At 42.4% G+C, this 21,516-nt stretch overlaps 1 protein-coding gene across 18 annotated transcripts in view; it reads left to right on the forward strand.

Moving 5' to 3' along the window:
• The window catches only part of LOC105473878 (transient receptor potential cation channel subfamily M member 8), a 97,652-nt gene that overhangs the window by 66,857 nt on the left and 9,279 nt on the right, over positions 1-21,516 (forward strand). For all 18 annotated transcript variants that reach the window (XR_982559.3, XM_011728023.3, XM_011728022.3 and 15 more), the window contains 4 exons: positions 585-762; positions 11,233-11,423; positions 20,028-20,127; positions 21,253-21,286. Coding sequence is in view for 17 of the 18 variants with exons in the window: in XM_011728023.3 (XP_011726325.2) it covers positions 585-762; positions 11,233-11,423; positions 20,028-20,127; positions 21,253-21,286 (503 nt within the window). In the remaining variant the exon portion in view is untranslated. The remainder of the gene's footprint in view (positions 1-584; positions 763-11,232; positions 11,424-20,027; positions 20,128-21,252; positions 21,287-21,516) is intronic.

Raw genomic sequence — 21,516 nt, forward strand, 5'->3', positions numbered from 1 at the left:
TATGTCTGCTCAGTGCACATCTTATTCTCTCATTTCCACTGATGTTTACAACCCCCACCTCGCCCCCACCACAGGGCCTTTGCACATGCTGTTGCCTCTGTGGGGTGCTCTAGGCTCCCACCCTCCCCATTAGTTCATGTTCCTGCTGCTAATCCTCTGCTCTCAGTTCTGAGACCCTTCCTCCTTGGGAAGCTGCTCCTGGATGAGCTGTCTCCGTTTACGCCCCTCAGAGCACTGTGTGTGTCCTTCTTAGCACTTTTCATGGGCTGAGACTTTAAATGTGTGTGGTTGATTATCTGCCTATCCAAAGAGGCTGGAACCTTCTTGAGGGCAAAGAACACGTTCACTTGGCCCTTCCTTTTATCTTGATCTTTGCAAAGCCCCTTGTTCTTAGTAGCTGCTCAGTAAATACGCATTGAGTGGATGAACAGGTGATTCTAAGGACTGTGACTTGTTTGGATAAAGTGCCTTAGAACACGACCTAAGACATTTCATGACCATCACGTTCTTGAGGCCTTGGGGATGCCATCATTCTCACCCCTCCAGAGGATCCTCACTTTGCCTCTTGGTTTCTACATCCTCAGGTACCACGTATGACTTTGCCCACTGCACCTTCACTGGGAATGAGTCCAAGCCACTGTGCGTGGAGCTGGATGAGCACAACCTGCCCCGGTTCCCTGAGTGGATCACCATCCCCCTGGTGTGCATCTACATGTTATCCACCAACATCCTGCTGGTCAACCTGCTGGTCGCCATGTTTGGGTATGTGTTCAGTCACATGTTCACTGATGTCCACCCGGGGCCAGGCCCCGGGCCAGGCCGGAGGTGCTGGGAGCATCGCAAAGGTCCCACCCTTGAGGAACATACTTTAGAGATCTTCTGGGGGATTGGTGGACTAGAGGGAGTGGGGCCTTTTTAAAGGGACCATATTAAAAATATAAGCTGTGCCTTGAGTTTATTTGACACTGAAGACAAGCACCTGTGACAATCTCCATCAAATCCAGGCTGTGTATTTGACATCCATTTAGCAAGCTCTTTGGAGCTCCGTGAGGTTGGTGACAACATCATCCCTTGGCGACAGAAATGTGGTTTAACTTGTCTCCAAGGTGCCTTATATGCTATGGGGCTCAGTGGTATGGATTCTAGGATTACAGGACTCAGACTTTAGTTAGTTACTGTTTTACATTTTTCAGTTTAAATCAGAATACAAAGAGCAGAGACTGGAGAATGACTCTCCTTTAGGGCTCATGCCTGATGAGGTTGGAGGGAATAATACGGGTAATTCTTCTTTATACATTTAGAAAATGATGTTTTTCATTTCCTCTCCATCTTTCTTAGGAGGGTTGCAAAGAGCCCCAGTGGTAGTTTCAGTGGGAGAGCCTTAGTTTTATATTGTTCCTTTAAGGTATATCAGCATTTTCAGTGCACAAATCCCATCACAGTTAGAAAGAAAATTAACTGACAAATATGCACATTGAATACATTATTTGTTAAACCTTTGGGTGGAAGGGAACTCTTAATTCAAAACCAGAAACCTAGAAACTCTGAATGAAAGATAAACATATTTGATTACATAAAACAGTTTCATATAATAACTGATAAATTAGGGGAAATAACTGATAAATTAGGGGAAATGTTTGCATATAATGAATTTCCTAAAATAGAAAGAGCTCCTGTGAATTTATAGGAGAAAGACAACCCATAGAAAACTTGTCAGAGAAAATAAATAATTCAGAGAAAGAAAAGTCCAATGACCAATAAGCATATAAAAAAGGACTCAATTTTGTGGATAGGAAAGTTCAAATGGAAACGATGAAACACTGTTTTGAACCCAGCAGATGAACGAAAGTTAAAGGGAGTCTCTGGTGTTGGGATGATGCTGGGAAATGCACATTGCTTCTGGGAACCTGACTCACTTCCCATTCTTAGGAAAGTAATTTGTAAATAGTTATTAAAGGAAAAACATGCAAACCTCTGTTGGAACCTCTCACATCTGGGAATCTATCCTAAAGATGTATGTACAAAGATGTTTATTAGATCACTATTTGATGTCTATCACTAGGGAAAGGTTAAAGAAAGTGTGCTGTATCCACACTGCAGAATATTATGCCGCTCCTAAAAGACAAAGTTTGATCTATATCTATTAACTTGAAAGGATGATATTTTTTAAATATAAAAACAAATTTCAAATAATTTTATAGCATAATATTGTTTTCTAACAGTAAAAACATGGACTTTAAAAATCAAGTATATACTTCACTGGTTACAATGATCACACATTACATTCATAATTTAGAAAAGAATATAAGGAAAAGACAATTGTCAAATAGAGCCCTGAGATTTCAAGATGCGCAAGGACTACAGATGAGGGTCACCTGCCTTTTCTGGCCAGTGGCCTCCCTCTGAGCAGGACTGTGTGGAAGCACATACCTCTGGGGACGTCACGTATCAAAAGGACTGAGCAGTGTGTTGATCTGGTCTCCCAGTGTCTGGAGATGTCCTTCTGCAGTCCACTCCAGTCTTCTTTACACTGTGACCAAAAGTGGTGTTTCTAAAATGTCGCTGATATGGTTTGGCTGTGTCCCCCGCCAAATCTCATCTTCAATGGTAGCTCCCATGATTCCCTCATGTTGTGGGAGGGACCCAGTGGGAGATAATGGAATCACGGGGGCAGTTTCCCCCATACTGTTCTCATGGAAATGAGTAAGTCTCACAAGATCTGATGGTTTTAGAGGGGAAACCCCTTTCACTTGGCTCTCATTCTCTTTGCCTGCTGCCATCCACATAAGACGTGACTTGCTCCTCCTTGCCTTCCATCATGATTGTGAGGCCTCCCCAGCCAGGTAGAACTGTGAGTCCATTAAACCTCTTTTTTTTTTGTAAATTGCCCAGTTTTGGGTATGTCTTTATCATCAGTGTGAAAATGGACTAACACAGTCATTGTTCTGCTTAAAATTCTGAAAGGATTTCAGTATTTCCCTACAGCATTCAGGATAAATTTCAGGCTTCTCAGCTTCCCCACCATGCTCATTCCCTGCTCTCTGTCCCCTGGCAGGCCTCCCATATGCTCGTCCTTAAACGGGGTGATCTGCCATGCCTGATGCTTTGCACATACTTGTCTTCTGTCTGGATTGCCTGTTCCATCCTGAACTTCTCTTCCTGCCCAGTTCCTGCTTGCTCTTTACAGAGACAGGAATCGTCTTTTGCCAGGGTGGTACCTGATGGCCTCCCCACTTCACACAGAGACTTTTTGAGCCCCTGTGGCACTTTTTTACTCGCATAGTAACAACCTTCTCTCCTTGCAAACGGTGAACTCTGGAGGGTGAAGATTGTGCCTGCCATCTCAGCACCTGGCACTTTGTGGTTTTATTCAATGAATGAAAAAAATGGGTTCTTACCCATGTTGAGTTCATTATTTAGTTATTAGTTATGAGCTTAGTTTCCTGGTGTATTATATACTGAGAAGCATCAATGGTGAGTAACAAATCGGCAAGAGAATCATCACGTAAATGTTGAACATCTGCTCTGTGCTAGGTGTCTGGGCCATGAAGATTATGTGGCTGCTAGTTCCACATGGCCCTAAGGAGGGAAGGTGAAACTCTCCCTCACCACCTAGCTGGTGGCAGGGAGGGACTTGGGCATCCAGAAGCCTGTCTGACTCACAGGGAGCCAGCCAATGTCATGATGTCCAAATGGTGTCCAAACATCAGAGGGGCCAACATCTGAGCTGCAGAGAGAAGCAGCAGGTGATGGGTGATTATGTCTCCACAAGAGAGGGAAAGAAACCAGACCAATCCCAAAACCTGAAGCAAAGGCGAGGGGGGAGTGGGATGGCTTCAGGCCTTTCCTTACAGTGATAAGATATCATAGCTACACTGCATAGTCCTGTAAGAACTCACCACTAACTATATTTACAGACATTAAACAAAAAGACCGACAGCTCCTAAAGCCATGGCCTTTGAGTTGTGCTAACTTGGTACATCTCAGCGAGGCACATGGTATTTAGAGCTCTCTTGAATCTATACACTGTGAGCTGTCTGAAGGAGTCATTCACGAGAACCGTGACACTTTTGTAATCCATTACCTGCATTTTGATAATGAAATGATTGAATTTGGAGCTGAGCTGGATGGGAGCCTCGTCTGTCACTCTCAGGTGAAGGAGATGAAGTCCCAACAGCTCAGTGACTGTGGTCCTGGCTGCACATTATCTGGCTTAACTCAGGTCTCTTCCCCATGAGGCCAGAGCCACTGCATCACATCCTACTGTTGCCCCACTGTGACAACTTGCAACATCCCTGTCCTTGGGGAGCCTCCTCGATTAGCTCCGGCTTAAACCAGAGGCCCTTTTCTTGCTAATAACTGTCTGGGGAACTCCAGAACAGCGAGAGACGCCGTGTTGGTATCCTTAGGTTAAGTCCTTGGAACACTGTTTTTGGTCATTGTTAAAGCTGTTCAGGGCTTACTCCGTGAGCAGATGGCCCCAGGCTGTGACCCTTCCCTGGTACCACATCAAAATACTCATTTAAAAGCTTAACCATACACAATGGCAACCTTATTAACTGCAATGCAAATGTACCCTTGGGAATTCTGAAGGAGTATTGGAGTGCTCTCTAGATGGTGTTCAACAGAGAAAGGAAATGGACGTGAACATCTGTGATTATTCTACATTAAAATTATCGATCACAGGCCCTGTGTGGCTTATCAGAGGCAGGAAGTGAACTTAAAGTAAGTAAATGACTCCAGGTCGACTTACCAGGAGCTAGGGCGTTTATAAGCATCATGTCCTGAACATAAGTTCACCCCATGCAGTTCTGAAAAGGACTCGTCAAACATATCCTGATGTCGAATAGTTTCTAAAAATGTTTTTCAGATCTTAGGAATAATATAAACATGCAGAAAAGTAGAAAGAAGAAAATTTAATGACCCGATACAAACTAAAGGTTTGAGTAGTGTGTGAACAGTCTAAGGGAGGTTATTGAATTGGGGTGAAAAGAATAGAAAGAAGAGCGCAGATAATTGTAATAGTAACAATAGCTAATATTTATTGAAGCTTTCCCATGCTGGGCGCAGGTTCAAGTGGTTTACAGGGGTCACCTCATTTAATGATGACTCATTTTTGTGTAGGTGTGTAGCCGGTGGGCTAGTTCAGGTTCTTGACTTCGGGACAGAAAAGAATTTGAAAGTGAGTCAAAAGTAAAAGCAAGCAAGAGAGTTGATTGCAAAACCAAAACACACTCTAGCAGCTGGTCAGAACGGGCCGTTCAAAGGCAAGACAGCTCTAATAGTGGGGGATGTTCCTTTATAGGAAATTTGCATGATTATTCATGAAGGGGTGGGAAGGGGTGTTGCTATTAAGCATGTTAGGAGTGGTTTCTTAGACCCACACGTGCAGCGGCTGTACGTGCTAGTACATCCATCGCATGTCTCATAAGCATTTTAAATCTCCACCCGGGGGTGCGTTTTTTACTATTATAATGAGCACAGTTCAGCCCAAGGACACTAATCACAGGTTACTGTGCTTGTGCAAGTGTGGGGATTCTTCCCTTTGGCTCCTGCCTTTTTGCTGTAGGATGTTCTAACCACGAGCTCAGGATGCGGTCTGTGCACTGTTAGGCGGTTTGTTCTCTTCATCAATTTGACAAGTTTCTTATTTCCTGTCAAGGGAGGCTCTGACCACCTCATCCAACCTGCTTCAGGTGCAGGCAGCCTTATTGCCATTTTACCCATAAGGAGTGGGAGGCAGAGAAAGGTTAAGTCCCTGCTGTTAAGGGAAGAGATGACATGGAAACATTTGAATATTATATATATAATGTAATGTAATATAAACAGCATGGAGAGGCTGTTTGCAGAGGAGGGAGTTATTAATTGTGAGACTGTTGGCTAGGGGAGCCTAGGATCTGCAACAGCTTCTAGATGGGGGTGATGTTTGCTTGAAGGATCATGGACCCAGAACCCGGAGTGTTGGTAGGAGATATAGAAGCAGGGGAGATAATGTTAGTCTGAGGAGGAATCAAGAGCCAGGGAGGGTGGAAAGGTGCGCAGGAGCCAGGTCACGGAGGGTCTTTTATGGCATATTAAAGAATTTGGACATTTTCCTGAAGGTGAAGAGAAATTTCATGGGTCTTTGTGCAGGTATATGGCACAGTCTTAGTTGCTTACTCTATTAGCAATATACTAACCTGAATTATCCCTTCCCAATCAGTGCGATCCAATCGCTGGTCATCTCTTACTGTTGGCTGTTGTTGGCTTTGTACTTGCTTTTTTGATGTTGTAGAATGAGAGGGGAACCAGGATGTGTTACACAGTTTAACATACACACCAGTGCGTCAGAGAGAGCAAAAAGTCAGTGTCACCACGGGCCATGGAGCAGTACTGGCTAGATATTGCCTGTGTGCTGGGGAAGGAGCGACAAAGGAAAATGCATGAAATCTACGCAAAGTTTGGATGAGGCGTCCATCTGATAGAGAGCTAGCTGACAAGTTTCTTGTATTTCAATGTATTTGAAAATTCTGCCATTGTTTTAGCATCTACTTTTTCCTTGTGAATTTTTTTGCAGATTTTGCATTCTGTTCTGTGGATCTGTCTTTATATTTTGGTTTTTACTACCAAATGGCTTTGATTACTGAAGTTTTTTTTTTTTTTTTTTAATCATTCTAACATCTGTTGTACAAGTTTCCCTCATTATTCTTATTCCAAACTTTTCTGGCATTTCTTGTATATTTAATTGTACAGAGGACCCTAAGGCTTGTCTTGTGAATTCTTTCTTCTTTCTCCTTCCCCCAAAAATTCTTGTGAATTTTATTGTGATGATGTTAGCTTTGTAGAATCATTTAAGAGAATTTAGCATCCTACTATTGAGAAGAAATGGTATGATTTTCACTGATTCAAACATATATAATTTCCCAGTAAAGTTTTATGGTCTTTTTCATATGCATCTGGCAGATTCCTTGTTAATTTATTTCCAGCCACTTATGGTTGGAGGAAAAAAAAAGTAAGATACTTTTTCTGTTATGTTTTTTCAGTGACTACTTTTTGGTACATAGGAAGGATATTAAAGTTTTCCTTATTTATTCTGGAATGACTCTCCTTACTAAATTACCTTTTTTTTTTTTTTTATCATGTCATGGAAAGTTCCTCCTCTTTTTTGTTTATTAAGCTCCTTTCTCTTTCTCTTCCTAATCAGAAAAGGATGTTATATGTTGCCAGAAGACTTTCTAGCAGCTATTGAAATGCTATTTTTCCTTTTGATCTAGTATTATGATGTATTGTACAAATGATGAATGATATAAATGTTTTTAATATTTAGTCATCCTATTCTGTGGTCATGGTGTATTTTTTTTTAATGTACTTCTGGACTTCATATATGTACAAAGCTATCTGAATTCTAAATGTCTATTCCCTCTTGGTAGCATTTCCAATCTCAGTGAGTTTCTGAACTGCTGTCCCTCTGCAGGGCCTCTCCTTCCTCCTCCTCTCCTGCTCAGCTGAAGGTGCTCAACTGGTTTCAGGAGATGGACCTCAGCTGTCACTGCACGTCTCCAGCCAGCTGGGTGTTTGCCAGGGACAGGACGCCAAGGGCACAAGATATTGCTGGAGAGATGCACAAAGGGAAAATTGCAGAATTCTCTCAGGGACAACACCAGATGGCCACTGGTTGTCAAGGAGACTTTGAGAACCATCTCAGTTGGGGCGGGTGAGACCCTGGGCATGAGAGATGGTCTGTAAGCCGCTCTGATGCTTGCTTTGCTGAGGGGGTGTGCACGTGCTGGCCCAGAAAATCCTTTTCTGCAGAGTTCACTCTCCCCTTTACAGAATTTGAAAACAGTGTCTACAGAATAAAAACATTGTTTTAAGAAAGCAGGTGGAAGCATCACTCCATTAGGAGCCCCCCTCTGGAGAACCCTCATGTCTATTTGGCTGAGTCCTGGACTGACTTGAGAGAAACAGAACATTTTGGAAGTTGCTGCCATCCGGGTCAGGTGGACCTCGGTGTATAAATAAACCTCAGCCTAGCCGATCCTGAATATGCATTATTTATGCAAAATGACTTTTGGGTATTAATGTCCAGTTATCAGCTGGTTCACTCACACCCCCTGAGATGTGTGCTGTTTGTCTGGGAAAGCATTGCTGCTCACTGGATCCACCTTTGCCCTTGAGGTACAGAGGAAGGTACCCTTCCAGCAGGAGGGGCCATGCAGTCAACCTGGTTGTCCTGGGGAACAAATGATTGGTGACATATGAGGCAGAGCTCTTTAAAGTAGGGAATGTTATAAACACAAAGCCTTATTCATGGGCACTGGCCTACGTGCACTATAGCTCAGGGATCGCAGACTTTCTCTGTAAGGGCCAGCTAGGGTCGTTGGTCAGATGTGTCAAAAGAAGCAGTATTCAGTGATGCTGTACCCACCCGCACTTCCCTGCTTTGTAAAAGTCATTCTTAGCCCATGGACTGTACAAAAACAGGTGAGGAGCTTGGCTTGGTCCCAAGTTGCAGTTTTCCAATCCCTATTTTAGATGATCTAGAAGATATGTTTTTCCCTGACTCCAAGTGGCCACTTAAGCCATGGTGCAATAAATCTCTTCCTACATGGACTCTGCTGGGCTGCATTTCCACTCTCAGCTCTCTGAGGAAGACGGGGGCCCACTTGCCGGAGAGAATGCTTTCCCCTGCTCTGAGCATCCTGGAAGTTTCTCCTTTCAATAGGACTTATTGCTTCCTTTGGAATAGTACCTCAGAAAACAACATCAATGCACGAAAATGGATGCAGTTGTTTTAATTTTTTCTTTGGTGTTAGAGTTCTGGGAAGTCAGTATAATCCTTTTTTTTTTTTTTTTTTTTTTTTTTACTAGATATATAGTCAAATATTCCATTTCCTTTTTTGAAATAGAGCATCTAATTCTTTTTTGGAAATACAACATTGCTTAAAATATCTTCACGTTCATCTCGTCTTATTTATAGGTTAAATTCCCCAAATTCGAATATTTCAAGTTACTTCCAGGGATGATAATTTGAATGGTAAGTTGTTCTGGTCCAAGTAGTAAACTCTGATTTCTGGCAAGTTCTTAGCCTGGCCTTCCCTAATCTGGGGCTGCTGCATGCACACCTGTCTCGTTGCAGCAGCAGAAGCATGCAGTGCATTTTGTAGGCAACAGAATCAGCTGCGGGCTAGAGAGGGTGGATAATGATGCTTGGTATTAGCCTCAAAGCAACCTGACCTACATTTAGAAGAAATGCCAGGCTGGCTGCTAGATTGGATTGGCTGCACTGTAATACATCCCAGTCCGGGTTGTTTTTCACCTAAGCAATCTACCACTCAGGGATGATGTGAGGATCAGTCAAGCAACCAATTTACATGCCTGGTATAGGAGCTTACATGTAAGAGATGTTTAATAAACATAAATCCTTTCCCTTTAAGGATCTCACCCTGTTCAAGAGGCACTTGCTACAAGTCTGCCTTACACAGGATCCAGACCCTAGTGTAGATTGCAGAGGTGTTCCATTCATTATTAAACACCAAGATAAACGAAGCTAAACTTTAAGCAAAGCCATAACCATTGTCTGTGTAGGTTAGTGTTTTGCATAGATATCTGACATTTTTTTGCTTAAGATACTTAAGTCTAATGTAATGTAATGTACTAAGGTGCAAGAATGAGGTCTCATAACATATGTAATCGATTTTTCTGCCTGACCTCATTGAGGATGTTCCCCAGAATTTAGATAATTTAATGCTTCCCCCATCAGGATTTGCCTTCAAACAGTTCGTTGCAGCTTCTTTGGCTCTTGAAAGGATGATTTGATATTAGCAATAAAAATGTCTTGGATGGTTGAACTTTGCACATTGTCATATACTTTGTAGTTATCTAAAATGCTAAGCTAGCAAGTAGCCCAATAAAATCCTTTGGAAATGAAGCACATCTCAAACCCCTTTTCTGAAATAGAGCATTGCTTAAAACATTTCCCGCTCCCCTCTGTGAGGTGGTATCATGTAGCAGTGAAGCAAATAGACGTGGGGCTGGATTGTGGGGTCCAAATCCCGGATTCAACACTTCCTAACTGGGGGACTCAGACAATTCACTTACCTTTGTTGTGCCTCCATTTCCTGATCTGTTCATTGTAGATGATAATAGACGTCATAGATAATAGACATACATCAGAGAGTTGTTTGTAGATAAAGCCAATTAATTTAAGCAGATCGCTTAGAACAGTGTCTGGTTTATAATAAGTGTTAGCTATTTTATAGTTTTGGTTTAATTTGTAACAGAGAAATCCTTGGCATTATCTATTTTGGAATAAGACACAAAATAAACATTGTAATCATTATGGAAGTAATTCATACTCATTTCGCCATGCTGGAAAGCAAATGGAAAAGAGAATAAAGAGCACCCGAGACGTGATGCCCAAGGTGACCGCCATTTGTGGTTGATCTATTTCTCTTTGTGAACTGAGATTTGCATAACGAAACCATATTGTAAGCACAAGTTTGAGCCTAATTATTTTCACTTAACATATATGATAAGCATCTCCCTGTAGTAAAACAATTATTCATAGCTTTAATGGCTGCATAATGTAATCCTATTGATTAACCGTAATGTGTGACATATTTTCTTAGTGATGAACATTAAGTTTCTTTCTTTCTCTTTGAGTAGGAGGTGGGGGCAGCTGTTACCTATGGTGCTGGTGGCCAATAGTCACACATATATATTCATTTACATATATTTTTTTTCTTAGTATTTCCTTATTCTTAGGTTAAGTTCCCAGAAGTAAAGTCATTGGGTCAAAGGGATGAACATTCTTAAGGCTCTTGATAAACACTAACAAGCTGTTTTCTTCCCAGGCTGTTTACACTTAGACATGGATGAGGGCCACCATGCTAGTTCCAAGGGTGTTGACATCTTGGACCCCTTTGTATCTAACATCATGAGAAAATGAACACAAAAAGAGAATCATTGAAATATCTTGAAGTAAAATAATTTTAAAGTTTGTTGAGCATTTTTTTGTGATTTAAAAAAACAAAACACTAAAAGCTAGACACACTTTTGACCCAGCATGAATTGAAGACCACTCTCACTTCCTGCTGAGGTATTTTGGCTCTTGTATCAGTCTGGGTTCTTCTCTCCTGTCTGGACTTAAGCTATTGCAGTAATAGCTTAATACCACTATTGCCATACTTGGCAATTTAGCGATGAGGCATGCGCGATGCTAAGTCTTGGCCTTCTCTCTTCCCTCGCCAGCTACACGGTGGGCACTGTCCAGGAGAACAATGACCAGGTCTGGAAGTTCCAGAGGTACTTCCTGGTGCAGGAGTACTGCAGCCGCCTCAATATCCCCTTCCCCTTCGTCGTCTTCGCTTACTTCTACATGGTGGTGAAGAAGTGCTTCAAGTGTTGCTGTAAGGAGAAAAACATGGAGTCTTCTGTCTGCTGTGAGTGGTCTATCCATGTGGGCTTGGGATCAGAAGCAGCGATTAATTTCAGGGAAAGATGCCTGGTGTGTATCTCAACAGGAAGGAGTTATTCACAAGTTCTTTCACTGTTCACATCTGTACATCTGTAAAGATCAGGCATCAGGCCAACCAATGAATTGCCCTAGAGGAAGCATAGATGAAGAAAGCACTGGGGAACTGCCGGGATAGCCTACTTTGCGGGGAATGAATGACTTTGGGACAGATCATGTAATAATGTAAATAGTATGTTGAACGGGCAGAAATCATGGGATAGAGTCCAGTCATGACTTTGTTTTTGCTTTTTATTGTTCCCACGGAATTTATTCTCTAGGAACCTTTAAACCTGACTCCAGCAGGGTTTGTGATTCTTCTTAGGAAAATGGAAAATCTTACAATTGTTTTACTTGAGAAAACATTGTTTACTTGAGAAAACATTATAGGCGGTGGCTCATGCCTATAATCCCAGAACTTTGGGAGGTTGAGGCGGGCGTTCTTAATGAAGAAAGTGTTTTGACAATTTGGATAAGTTGCTGTCTTTCTTTCCATCATTTTGCCTTGAAAGACAAAGTGATTCCATTCTAACTAAAAGCACAAAAAGTCTTTATATCAGGGAGAGGATTTGGAAGTTCAGATCTGGAATTTGACTATACTCAAAAATGGCACCCAGATACTAGAAACACTTAATGACACGCCTCAGGACTCTCGTTGGTTCTGTCTTGAAGCCACGTCATGGCTGGTGGCTATAGGACCTGGGAGAAGACTTAGGGGGCCATTCTGTGCCTTCATGTAATGGAAGCCCTACAAGCATCATACTTTCTTCTGAATGATTCAAGGGAAAAAACAAACAATGGATAAAAGTTGCAGTGAGGAAGATTTTGATTCAGTACAAAGAACAATGTCTAACAGTGTGGGCTATCTGGAAATGAGATTAATTGTTCTGTGGAGGTAGTGAACTGCCCATCACTAGTGGGATTCAGGTTGAGGATGTGTGGGAGGAAGGGACTGCATGGGATAAAGGTCCATTCTCCAAAGATATATTGTACTCAGTCCAGGATCAGGAGAATCGGGAAATTCAGTACTCCAGATTAGGGATGAGGTTGAAAAGGCAGGACAAAATTCATTACATTCCCCTAAAACGTATTTAATGATTAAGCACAATATGACTATGAAATGGACATTCTTTCCTGAGCACATTCTGTCTGAGCAGCATCTGTGGTCAATGTGGATGATTTATTTATTTATTTATTTATTTATTTTTGAGACAGAGTCTCACTGTGTTGTCCAGGCTGGAGTACAGTGGCACGATCTCGGCTCACTGCAACCTCTGCCTCCTGGGTTCAAGCTATTCTCCTGCCTCAGCCTCCCAAGTAGCTGGGACTACAGGCGCCCGCCACCAAGCCTGGCTAATTTTTGTATTTTTAGTAGAGAAAGGGTTTCACTATTTTGGCCTGGCTGGTCTTGAACTCCTGACCTCGTGATCTGCCCGCATGGGCCTCCCAAAGTGCTGGGATTACAGGCGTGAGCCACCGCGCCCCGGCCCTGTGTCGATGTTTTTAAAATGCAGCGCCCGGCCCTGTGTCGATGTTTTTAAAATGCAGCGCCCGGCCCTGTGTCGATGATGTTTTTAAAATGCAGCGCCTGGCCCTGTGTCGATGTTTTTAAAGTGCAGTGCCTGACCCTGTGTCGATGATGTTTTTAAAATGCAGCGCCCGGCCCTGTGTCGATGTTTTTAAAATGCAGCGCCCAGCCCTGTGTCGATGTTTTTAAAATGCAGCGCCCGGCCCTGTGTCGATGATGTTTTTAAAATGCATAAACTTGGCTCCAGAAAACGACCTTTGGCAATTTGGGATTGAAATGGCTAATGGCTTCCTTGATATTTGTAAATTATTCGGTTATCTCGTTACGGTCAGGGAGGAAAAATATCTTTTCTTCTACCTATCTTAGGCTCATGGCTGAGATCCCTATAGCAAAAGACAGAGTAACAAGAGGAAAGCATAGAAATTTAATGTAAGTTTTATGTGGCATTGGAGCCTTCATAAGGAAAGGAAGATCCAAAGAAACAACCTTTTTTTTTTTTGGAAATGGTGTCTCGCTCTGTCCCCCGGGCTGGAGGGCAGTGGTGCAATCTTGGCTCTCTGAAGCCTCCACCTCCCGAGTTCAAGCAATTCCCCTGCCTCAGAATCTCGAGTAGCTGGGATTACAGGGGTGCACCACCATGCCAGGCTGATTTTTGTATTTTTAGTAGGGACAGGTTCTCAGAATCTCGAGTAGCTGGGATTACAGGTGCACACCACCATGCCAGGCTGATTTTTGTATTTTTAGTAGGGACAGGTTTCGCCATGTTGACCAGGCTGGTCTCGAACTCCTGACCTCAAGTGATCCGCCTGCCTCAGCCTTCTAAAGTTCTGGGATTACAGGCGTTAGCTACTGTTCTCAGCCAAACTTGAACATTTTTAATGGTAGGTTTAATAAGAGTGGAGGGTTGTGAAGAAATAGGATAGGGCAAACAGAGTATGATCCCATGGTAATAAACTGGGAGACCTAGCAAGGCCTATGCATTCACATTTCTCTCTGCATCCCTGTGTCTTTGGAGATGAGGACACTCTTTTCCTCTACGTATAAGGAGGGTGCCTCTCACATGAGGGTCCTATGACCTGCTGTAGGGGAAGCTCAGAAAATCCTTCCTAGGTGATATGACCTGCTTCAGGGGAGAGGGGCAGGAAAAGTCAGATCAGAGAGACCTTCCTGATTGTGTGGTTTTTCTCCAGTTCTTTCCGTTTAAAATATCCAATATGCCATGGTGCCATATTTTGAGGTAGTGGGTCCTAAACCCTATCATCACTTATATTCTGGACGGCCCCCAGAAACCAATAAAAAAAGTGCTCATAAAATGTCTAAGTAGGCAGATAAAAGTTAGAAAGGAACATCATTGAGTTCTAATAAATTTCAGAAGCAAGAGTCTACCAACCTCATTTCCTGCCACAGTCCACTTTGGCAGAGTTCTGTAAAACGCACCCCACACTACCCACAAATCTAAATTGGAAAACTGAGTGAGCACAAGGATGTGTGGAAATTGTGCACAGGCAAGAAAAGCACAGCATGAAAAGGAGCACCCGCCGCTTAGCACCTATAAAAATAAATAGTGTAAAAGCAGTCCTCTTGCAGGAGGGGGTCAGTCCTGCACAAACATGAAGTCTCAGTTCTGGGGATGCAGCCATGAACAACGGCACATGGGCTGGGCCTGGAGGCCATCATTTGGTGGGAGCTAGACCAGAGGTGAGGTAGATAATTTCATGGAGAGCCTGCGATGCAGGGAGTGAGGGGGCCTAGGAGAGCCGATTCAACAAATGCATGCCAAGAGCCTACCACATGATAGTGGGCCCTGTGGATATGGTGCTAAATAAGATAGAAGCTATCTGTGCCCTTGAGCAGGGCTCATCATCTGGGGGAGTGGGGAGCAGAGAATGAAAATGGAAAGGCCTTAATTTAAAAGTGTGGGAAACACTAATTTTAGGGATTGTGCAGGGGGTTATGATGGCCACAGAGAGGACATTTAAACCCTTGACTAGAGTGCCTCAGGGAATATTTATGGAGGAAGGGAATATTCAAGCTAAGACCCAGAAGATGAATTGGAATTAGCCAGGCAAAGGGGCAGAGGCTGAGATGGCACCACAGAGCAAGGAGTGTGCAGAGGGATGAGGGAGTTAAGAGAGGTAGGAGGACAGGGGAGAGAAGACCTCGGGACTGAGGGTTGTAGGAGATGAGTGTAAGGCTTGGGCTGTATCCTACAGCCACGTTTTAGCTCCAGATAGTCCCCCTCTCCCTGCCCTCAGCCCACCAAGTCACAATGTGCCATCCTGAATCTCAGAGGAAGGAAAAATTGTAGACAGGAGACACGACAGTGCAAGAAATGGTGACAAGAACCATGAACATACATCATGACACCTCATTGATGATTGGACTTGTTTCCCTCAAGGCAGAAGTGAGCAAAGAAACTCCCAGGGCCGGTTTGGGGAGACCCGCAGATCATCACGTGGAATTAGGCTTCTCAGGTCCTGATGCTCACTCCTGTGACTTGGGGAAGATGTTGGCGGAGGGGAGGGTTGTGAGATGCTCCCCTGCTTCCACCTGGAACACTACTGAAAAAAGAAAAGTCACTGTTAGATAGGAAATTTGGAGTCAAGGGCAATTTGGAAGTGGAAAATCTAGGGGAGAATCCAGTACATGTGACTAAAGGAATAGGGTTAGGTGGTCCTTCTCTCCGCTTTTTTTAAAATCCTCATTCTACTGTTCGCAGGTGTTGTGTCTTTCAGTGGCTGCTGGACAGGTGTTGCCTTCTGTTTTTTTCCTAAGGGTATTTGATAAAATGGTCACTGATGGCGGCCACCACTGGAATCATGTTCCATAGAGGGCTGATTCTGTCTGTGCCTTTAGTGTAATCTCAAATATTTTGAAGATTCAGAAAGTAAAAATATAAATTTTGCTAACCTAGACATGGTAATTGGTGGCAATTAAGAAACATTTAACTTGCCAAGAAGCATCGTTTTTTGTGGGGTTCTTGAACTACTTAGAAATGGAGACAAAGTACTCATAAATATTACTTTAAATATTGATCATAACATATTTCTGTGTTCTCCCTATAGCTGTGAGCCCTAAAGTCTGGCTTTCAGAATGCAAATGTATTCACGACCCCGAACTCCTATCACACCTTAAAGAATCATCGTAGTCAACTCTTTTAACGGCATTATTTTAAGATGTTAAATGTCACTTTGGGGATGTCATTAACAATCACACATATGTAACTGCCGTTCTTAATGAAGAAAGTGTTTTGACAATTTGGATAAGCTGCTGTCTTTCTTTCCATCGTTTTGCCTTGAAAGACAAAGTGATTCCATTCTAACTAAAAGCACAAAAAGTCTTTATATCAGGGGGAGGATTTGGAAGTTCAGATCTGGAATTTGACTATACTCAAAAATGGCACCCAGATACTAGAAACACTTAATGACACGCCTCAGGACTCTCGTTGGTTCTGTCTTGAAGCCACGTCATGGCTGGTGGCTATAGGACCTGGGAGAAGACTTAGGGGGCCATTCTGTGCCTTCATGTAACGGAAGCCCTACAAGCGTCATACTTTTTTCTGAATGATTCAGGGGAAAAAACAAACAATGGATAAAAGTTGCAGTGAGGAAGATTTTGATTCATTACAAAGAACAATGTCTAACAGTGTGGGCTATCTGGAAATGAGATTAATTGTTCTGTGGAGGTAGTGAACTGCCCATCACTAGTGGGATTCAGGTTGAGGATGTGTGGGAGGAAGGGACTGCATGGGATAAAGGTCCATTCTCCAAAGATACATTGTACTCAGTCCAGGATCAGGAGAATCGGGAAATTCAGTACTCCAGATTAGGGATGAGGTTGAAAAGGCAGGACAAAATTCATTACATTTCCCTAAAACGTATTTATTGATTAAGCACAATATGACTATAAAATGGAAACAAATCCCCCAATTTGGCCAGCAAATGACAAGAGGCTTCAGCTCAAGGAAGCCACCAGATAAGTCAGACATGAATGAGTGAATTTGGACCTGTCTCCCAAGTGGGCCCCTGGGAGAGTGGCGATCTCATAATAATCAGAGAAATGATGTAACTGTTGATGTTATCCCTCTTCAGACAGTTTATATTCTCAGGAAGAAACAAAGAAACAGTGAGAATAGGAGATGGCAGAAGGACAGGATCTTTCTCCACCCTGGGGTGGTGTGGTGGTAATGGGACAGAGAGAGCCAGAAGCCCCACTTACTAACTGCCGACCCCCCAGGGTGCCTGTCACTGCCTGCTCATTTGCTTCATCTCCTTGGCGATGACTAATGCCTGAAACCACAGCACGTGGCAGGGCCTCTAGTTGGCAATTCATTTCCTACATGTACTTTGCTTTGCCTCCAAATGATAGCGACATCATGGGTTTAATTTTGAAATTGTTCTTCTTTGGATTTTTCAAATGACTTTCAGATAAGTAGAATCCAAAGTTTGACTTTTGGTACTTTTTTGGTGACATTTTCAAGTAATAAAAAAGTATGCTACCCAGTAATTGCTTTTTCATAAAATATATTATTTTTCATGATTCAGAAAGCAATCCATATTTATTATAGGACATTTGAAAAATATAGGAAAGCACAAATAAAGATGAAGAGCACATGTAACCCACCATCCAGAGGTAAATACTGTCAACACACTGGTGTTTATTCTGTTATTCTTGTGTGGGTGTGTAGGGATTGGATTGCGCTGTGTACACACATCCATAATCTAACTTGCTCATTTAACTAATAATACATTGCCAACTTTTTCCATATCCACAAATAACAATCTAATCTATATGACAATCTTCAACTGTGGAGTAGTATTCCAGCCTATGGATGCACCATAATTAATCAGTTCCTTGTTAACCATGTAGATTGTTTCAATGCTTTTGCTAGCATAAAATGCTGTTAAAGAGTTCTATGCATTCGTTTCTGAGCAAATGAATACTTTTTTCCTTTGAGTTATTTCTAAAGAGAAATTTCTAAATAAAGGGTATGTACCTCTTAAGTCTTTGTATATTGCCTGTCCCGCCTCCTCCACCTTCTGGTCCCCCATTAACCTAAGGCAGTAACAATTGACATATTTTCCCCTCATATGGAAGGACTATTTATCCACGTTCTTGCCAATACGGGATATAGTCATTATTTCACTGCTAATTTTCCAGTATGGTTAGTGAAAATGCTATGCCATCATTTCAATCAGCATTTCTTTGACTGTTACAGAGGTTGGTCATTTTTTATTTTTATTTTTTGGTAATTTGTCATCCTTGCTCTCTGGCTGTCTGTGTCCAGGAGTGTCTACCCTTTCCGTGCTGATTTTTAAGCACTCCTGTTGGACTTCCTCATTGATTTTGTTTGAAGAAAAGACATTGAAACTTCTTTGTTGGGAAAAATACAATTCAAAAAATTAGTTAAGAATTATTTTGTAAAATAAGTAACCAGGCCGGGCGCAGTGGCTCAAGCCTGTAATCCCAGCACTTTGGGAGGCCGGGGCGGGCGGATCACGAGGTCAGGAGATCGAGACCATCCTGGTTAACATGGTGAAACCCCATCTCTACTAAAAATACAAAAAATCAGCCAGGTGTGGTAGCGGGCGCCTGTAGTCCCAGCTACTCGGGAGGCTGAGGCAGGAGAATGGTGTGAGCCCAGGAGGCGGAGCTTGCAGTAGGCCGAGATGGTGCCACTGCACTCCAGCCTGGGTGACAGAGCAAAGACTCCATCTCAAAAAAAAAAAAAAAAAAAAAAAAAAAGTAACCACACTTAAAAATAAATCCATATTTGCTATGTAGAATTTGCTTAAATCGAGGCTGCACGCAGTGGCTGAAGCCTATAAACCCAGAACTTTGGGAGGCTGAGGTGGGTAGACCACTTGAGGTCAGGAGTTTGAGACCAGCCTGGGCCAACATGATGAAACCCCATCTCTACTAAAAATATACAAATTAGCTGGGTTTGGTGGTATGTGCCTGTAGTCCCAGCTACTTGGGAGGCTGAGGCAGGAGATTTGCTTGAACCCAGGAGGCGGAGGTTGCAGTGAGCCGAGATTGCACCACTGTACTCCAGCCTGGGCGACAAGAGTGAAACTTCATCTACACACACACACACACACACACACACACACACAAAGAATTTGCTTTAATCCAGCCACATGCATATTGGTTCTGTCTTTGACCCCCAATTAATTCTTTTTAAATCCAGAGAAATTTTATAATTATTCCTAAACTCTAACATGTTGATGAATACATTTAAATGGTAACTCAAAAGTTAAAAATGACATAAATTTATTTCAAGTGGACGTGTGTGTGGGCATATGTGCTCTCCTGTCCCAGTGAATTTGTGTGGAGGTTTGACATCCATTGCATTTGTACTTGAAATATAGGTGACATGTGGATCTGTTCTTTTGTTGTCTTATCATCTGAAAGGCTCAGTCACCATAATAAATTGAACTAAGAATCTTACTTGAATATGTCCCAGAACAATCTTAGGGCATGCTCTATCTTAGATGAATTTTCTTTGAGGTCCACGTCTCATGTTTCAGAAGGACAGGAACAATGCCTTGGGCTTATTTTCCTCTCCTCCAGATCTCCTACCCCAATTTTAGGTTGAGAGTAGGTACACAATTCATCAGCAATTATCTAGCTGAATGGTTTAGCATTTTTATGTCATCAAAATGGAAGAAGAGCACATATCAAATGGGAGGACTAAATTCATTAGTGGAATGATTTTGCTAAGTCACAAAACACACAGATAGGATTTGGATCGATGTCTATTTAGAATAAAGATTGCATTCTTATTTCATGCAGGCAGCTTCAATTCCTCATTGTTACGGAGAAAGCCATTACTTTTCCATCACTCCGATGCTGTCACTAGGAGGTAACATTAGTTAGACCAGCCTGTGCAGGATGAATCTCATTCTTAGTTCCAGAGTCTCACAAAATGCCTAGAAGATCTTAATTTAGGAAGCAAGGGGCAAAGGAAACAATTTGAATGTTTTCTTTTTCTCATTATTCAAGGTTTCAAAAATGAGGACAACGAGACTTTGGCATGGGAGGGTGTTATGAAGGAAAATTACCTTGTCAAGATCAACACGAAAGCCAACGACACCTCAGAGGAGTATGTCAGACATCCCTTTCTACTTTGCAAGGCTCCCTCTAGACATAAGCCCACAGATTGTAGGCAGCTTATCTGAGCAAACTCAGTAAAGAGCATTTTCAACAGAGAGCAATACCACCACAAAGATATTACCCGGGCAGTTGAAGATGACAAACACATAAGTGTGTGGCAGCCTTTGGAGAAGGGGAAAAAACACCCATCTACTATCCCAATTGCCCTTCAAGGCTCTGGGAGAGAAAGAGGTATTTGGAGCCTGCAGTGCAGGGCCATGAAACTGGGTAACCAGAAGAGGGTGGGTCCCCTGCTGCAGCTGCAGAGGTGGGTTCTGGCAAGACTCACAGGTCATGGGCCATTGGCATTATCTTGCAAGTGCCACACACCTATTTATCTTTGTGGTGAAGAAGTACAGAGACGAGAAGATAGACAAACCATTTTCTTGATCTATTACAGGCTGCCCCTGAAAAATCCTGAATTCATTTATGAATCGCCTGAAGCTGTTATAAAATCCATGTGATTAAGAAATACATTGATAAAACATCTTATAGAAATAGATAAGTCATAGCTAAGTCTGTAGGTGGCCCACAAGTAATATGCTGTGAAGTGTGTAGAGTGTGCTCTTATTGTAAAGGTTAACGTTCTTCACTGACAGCTGTCACTCTTCTTGAGAGCTCAAAACACCTCAAGTTTTACTCTAACAAAATATGAGTATACATAAGCACAACGAATACCTTTGCTGGGTTCAATACAGCTGTTGAAAGAAGCATGGGATGCTCATTCTCTTTTAACAGCAGAGACAGTGCCCTAAGCTCTCCTCTGTCCCTAGACTCTGACATCTAGGTTTTGCAAGGCACAGACAGACTAACAAGTCATTTTTCAACACCCTATCAATAGAGATAGTATTTATGTGCTGTGCTTCTAATTGTGATGAGACAAAATTCTGCTTTGTTTGGGTACTAGGAAGACAATCAGAAAGAAAGGTAAATGCAGCTGATTCTTGATCTAGCTGAGAGTGAACATGACTTGTATTCTGGACTTTAATTTAAAAGACTGCAAAATGGAGCCTAATAGCCCTCTCTCAATCTCTTTTTCTCTTGTTCACTTTGTTTTTCATTAATTTCTTTGCAGAATGAGGCATCGATTTAGACAACTGGATACAAAGGTATGGATCTGTTAATAGTTTGGAATTTTTTTTCTTTTTTTTTTGGTCACTAATATCTTTGAGCTTTCAACTAGAGGCCAGTAGTTATGGTCAGAAAATAAAAGAAGTTATATTCAGCTTTCTTAATTCACTATCTAAGAGCTGGGTGCTGGAATGGAATTGCTTCTTATGCTGTAAGCATCGCCCAGGTAAGCGTCTTGAAGTCCCAATTCCATGATGTCTAAAATCTT

This window comes from Macaca nemestrina, chromosome 11 (assembly GCF_043159975.1).
Source record: "Macaca nemestrina isolate mMacNem1 chromosome 11, mMacNem.hap1, whole genome shotgun sequence".
Lineage (NCBI taxonomy): Eukaryota > Metazoa > Chordata > Mammalia > Primates > Cercopithecidae > Macaca > Macaca nemestrina.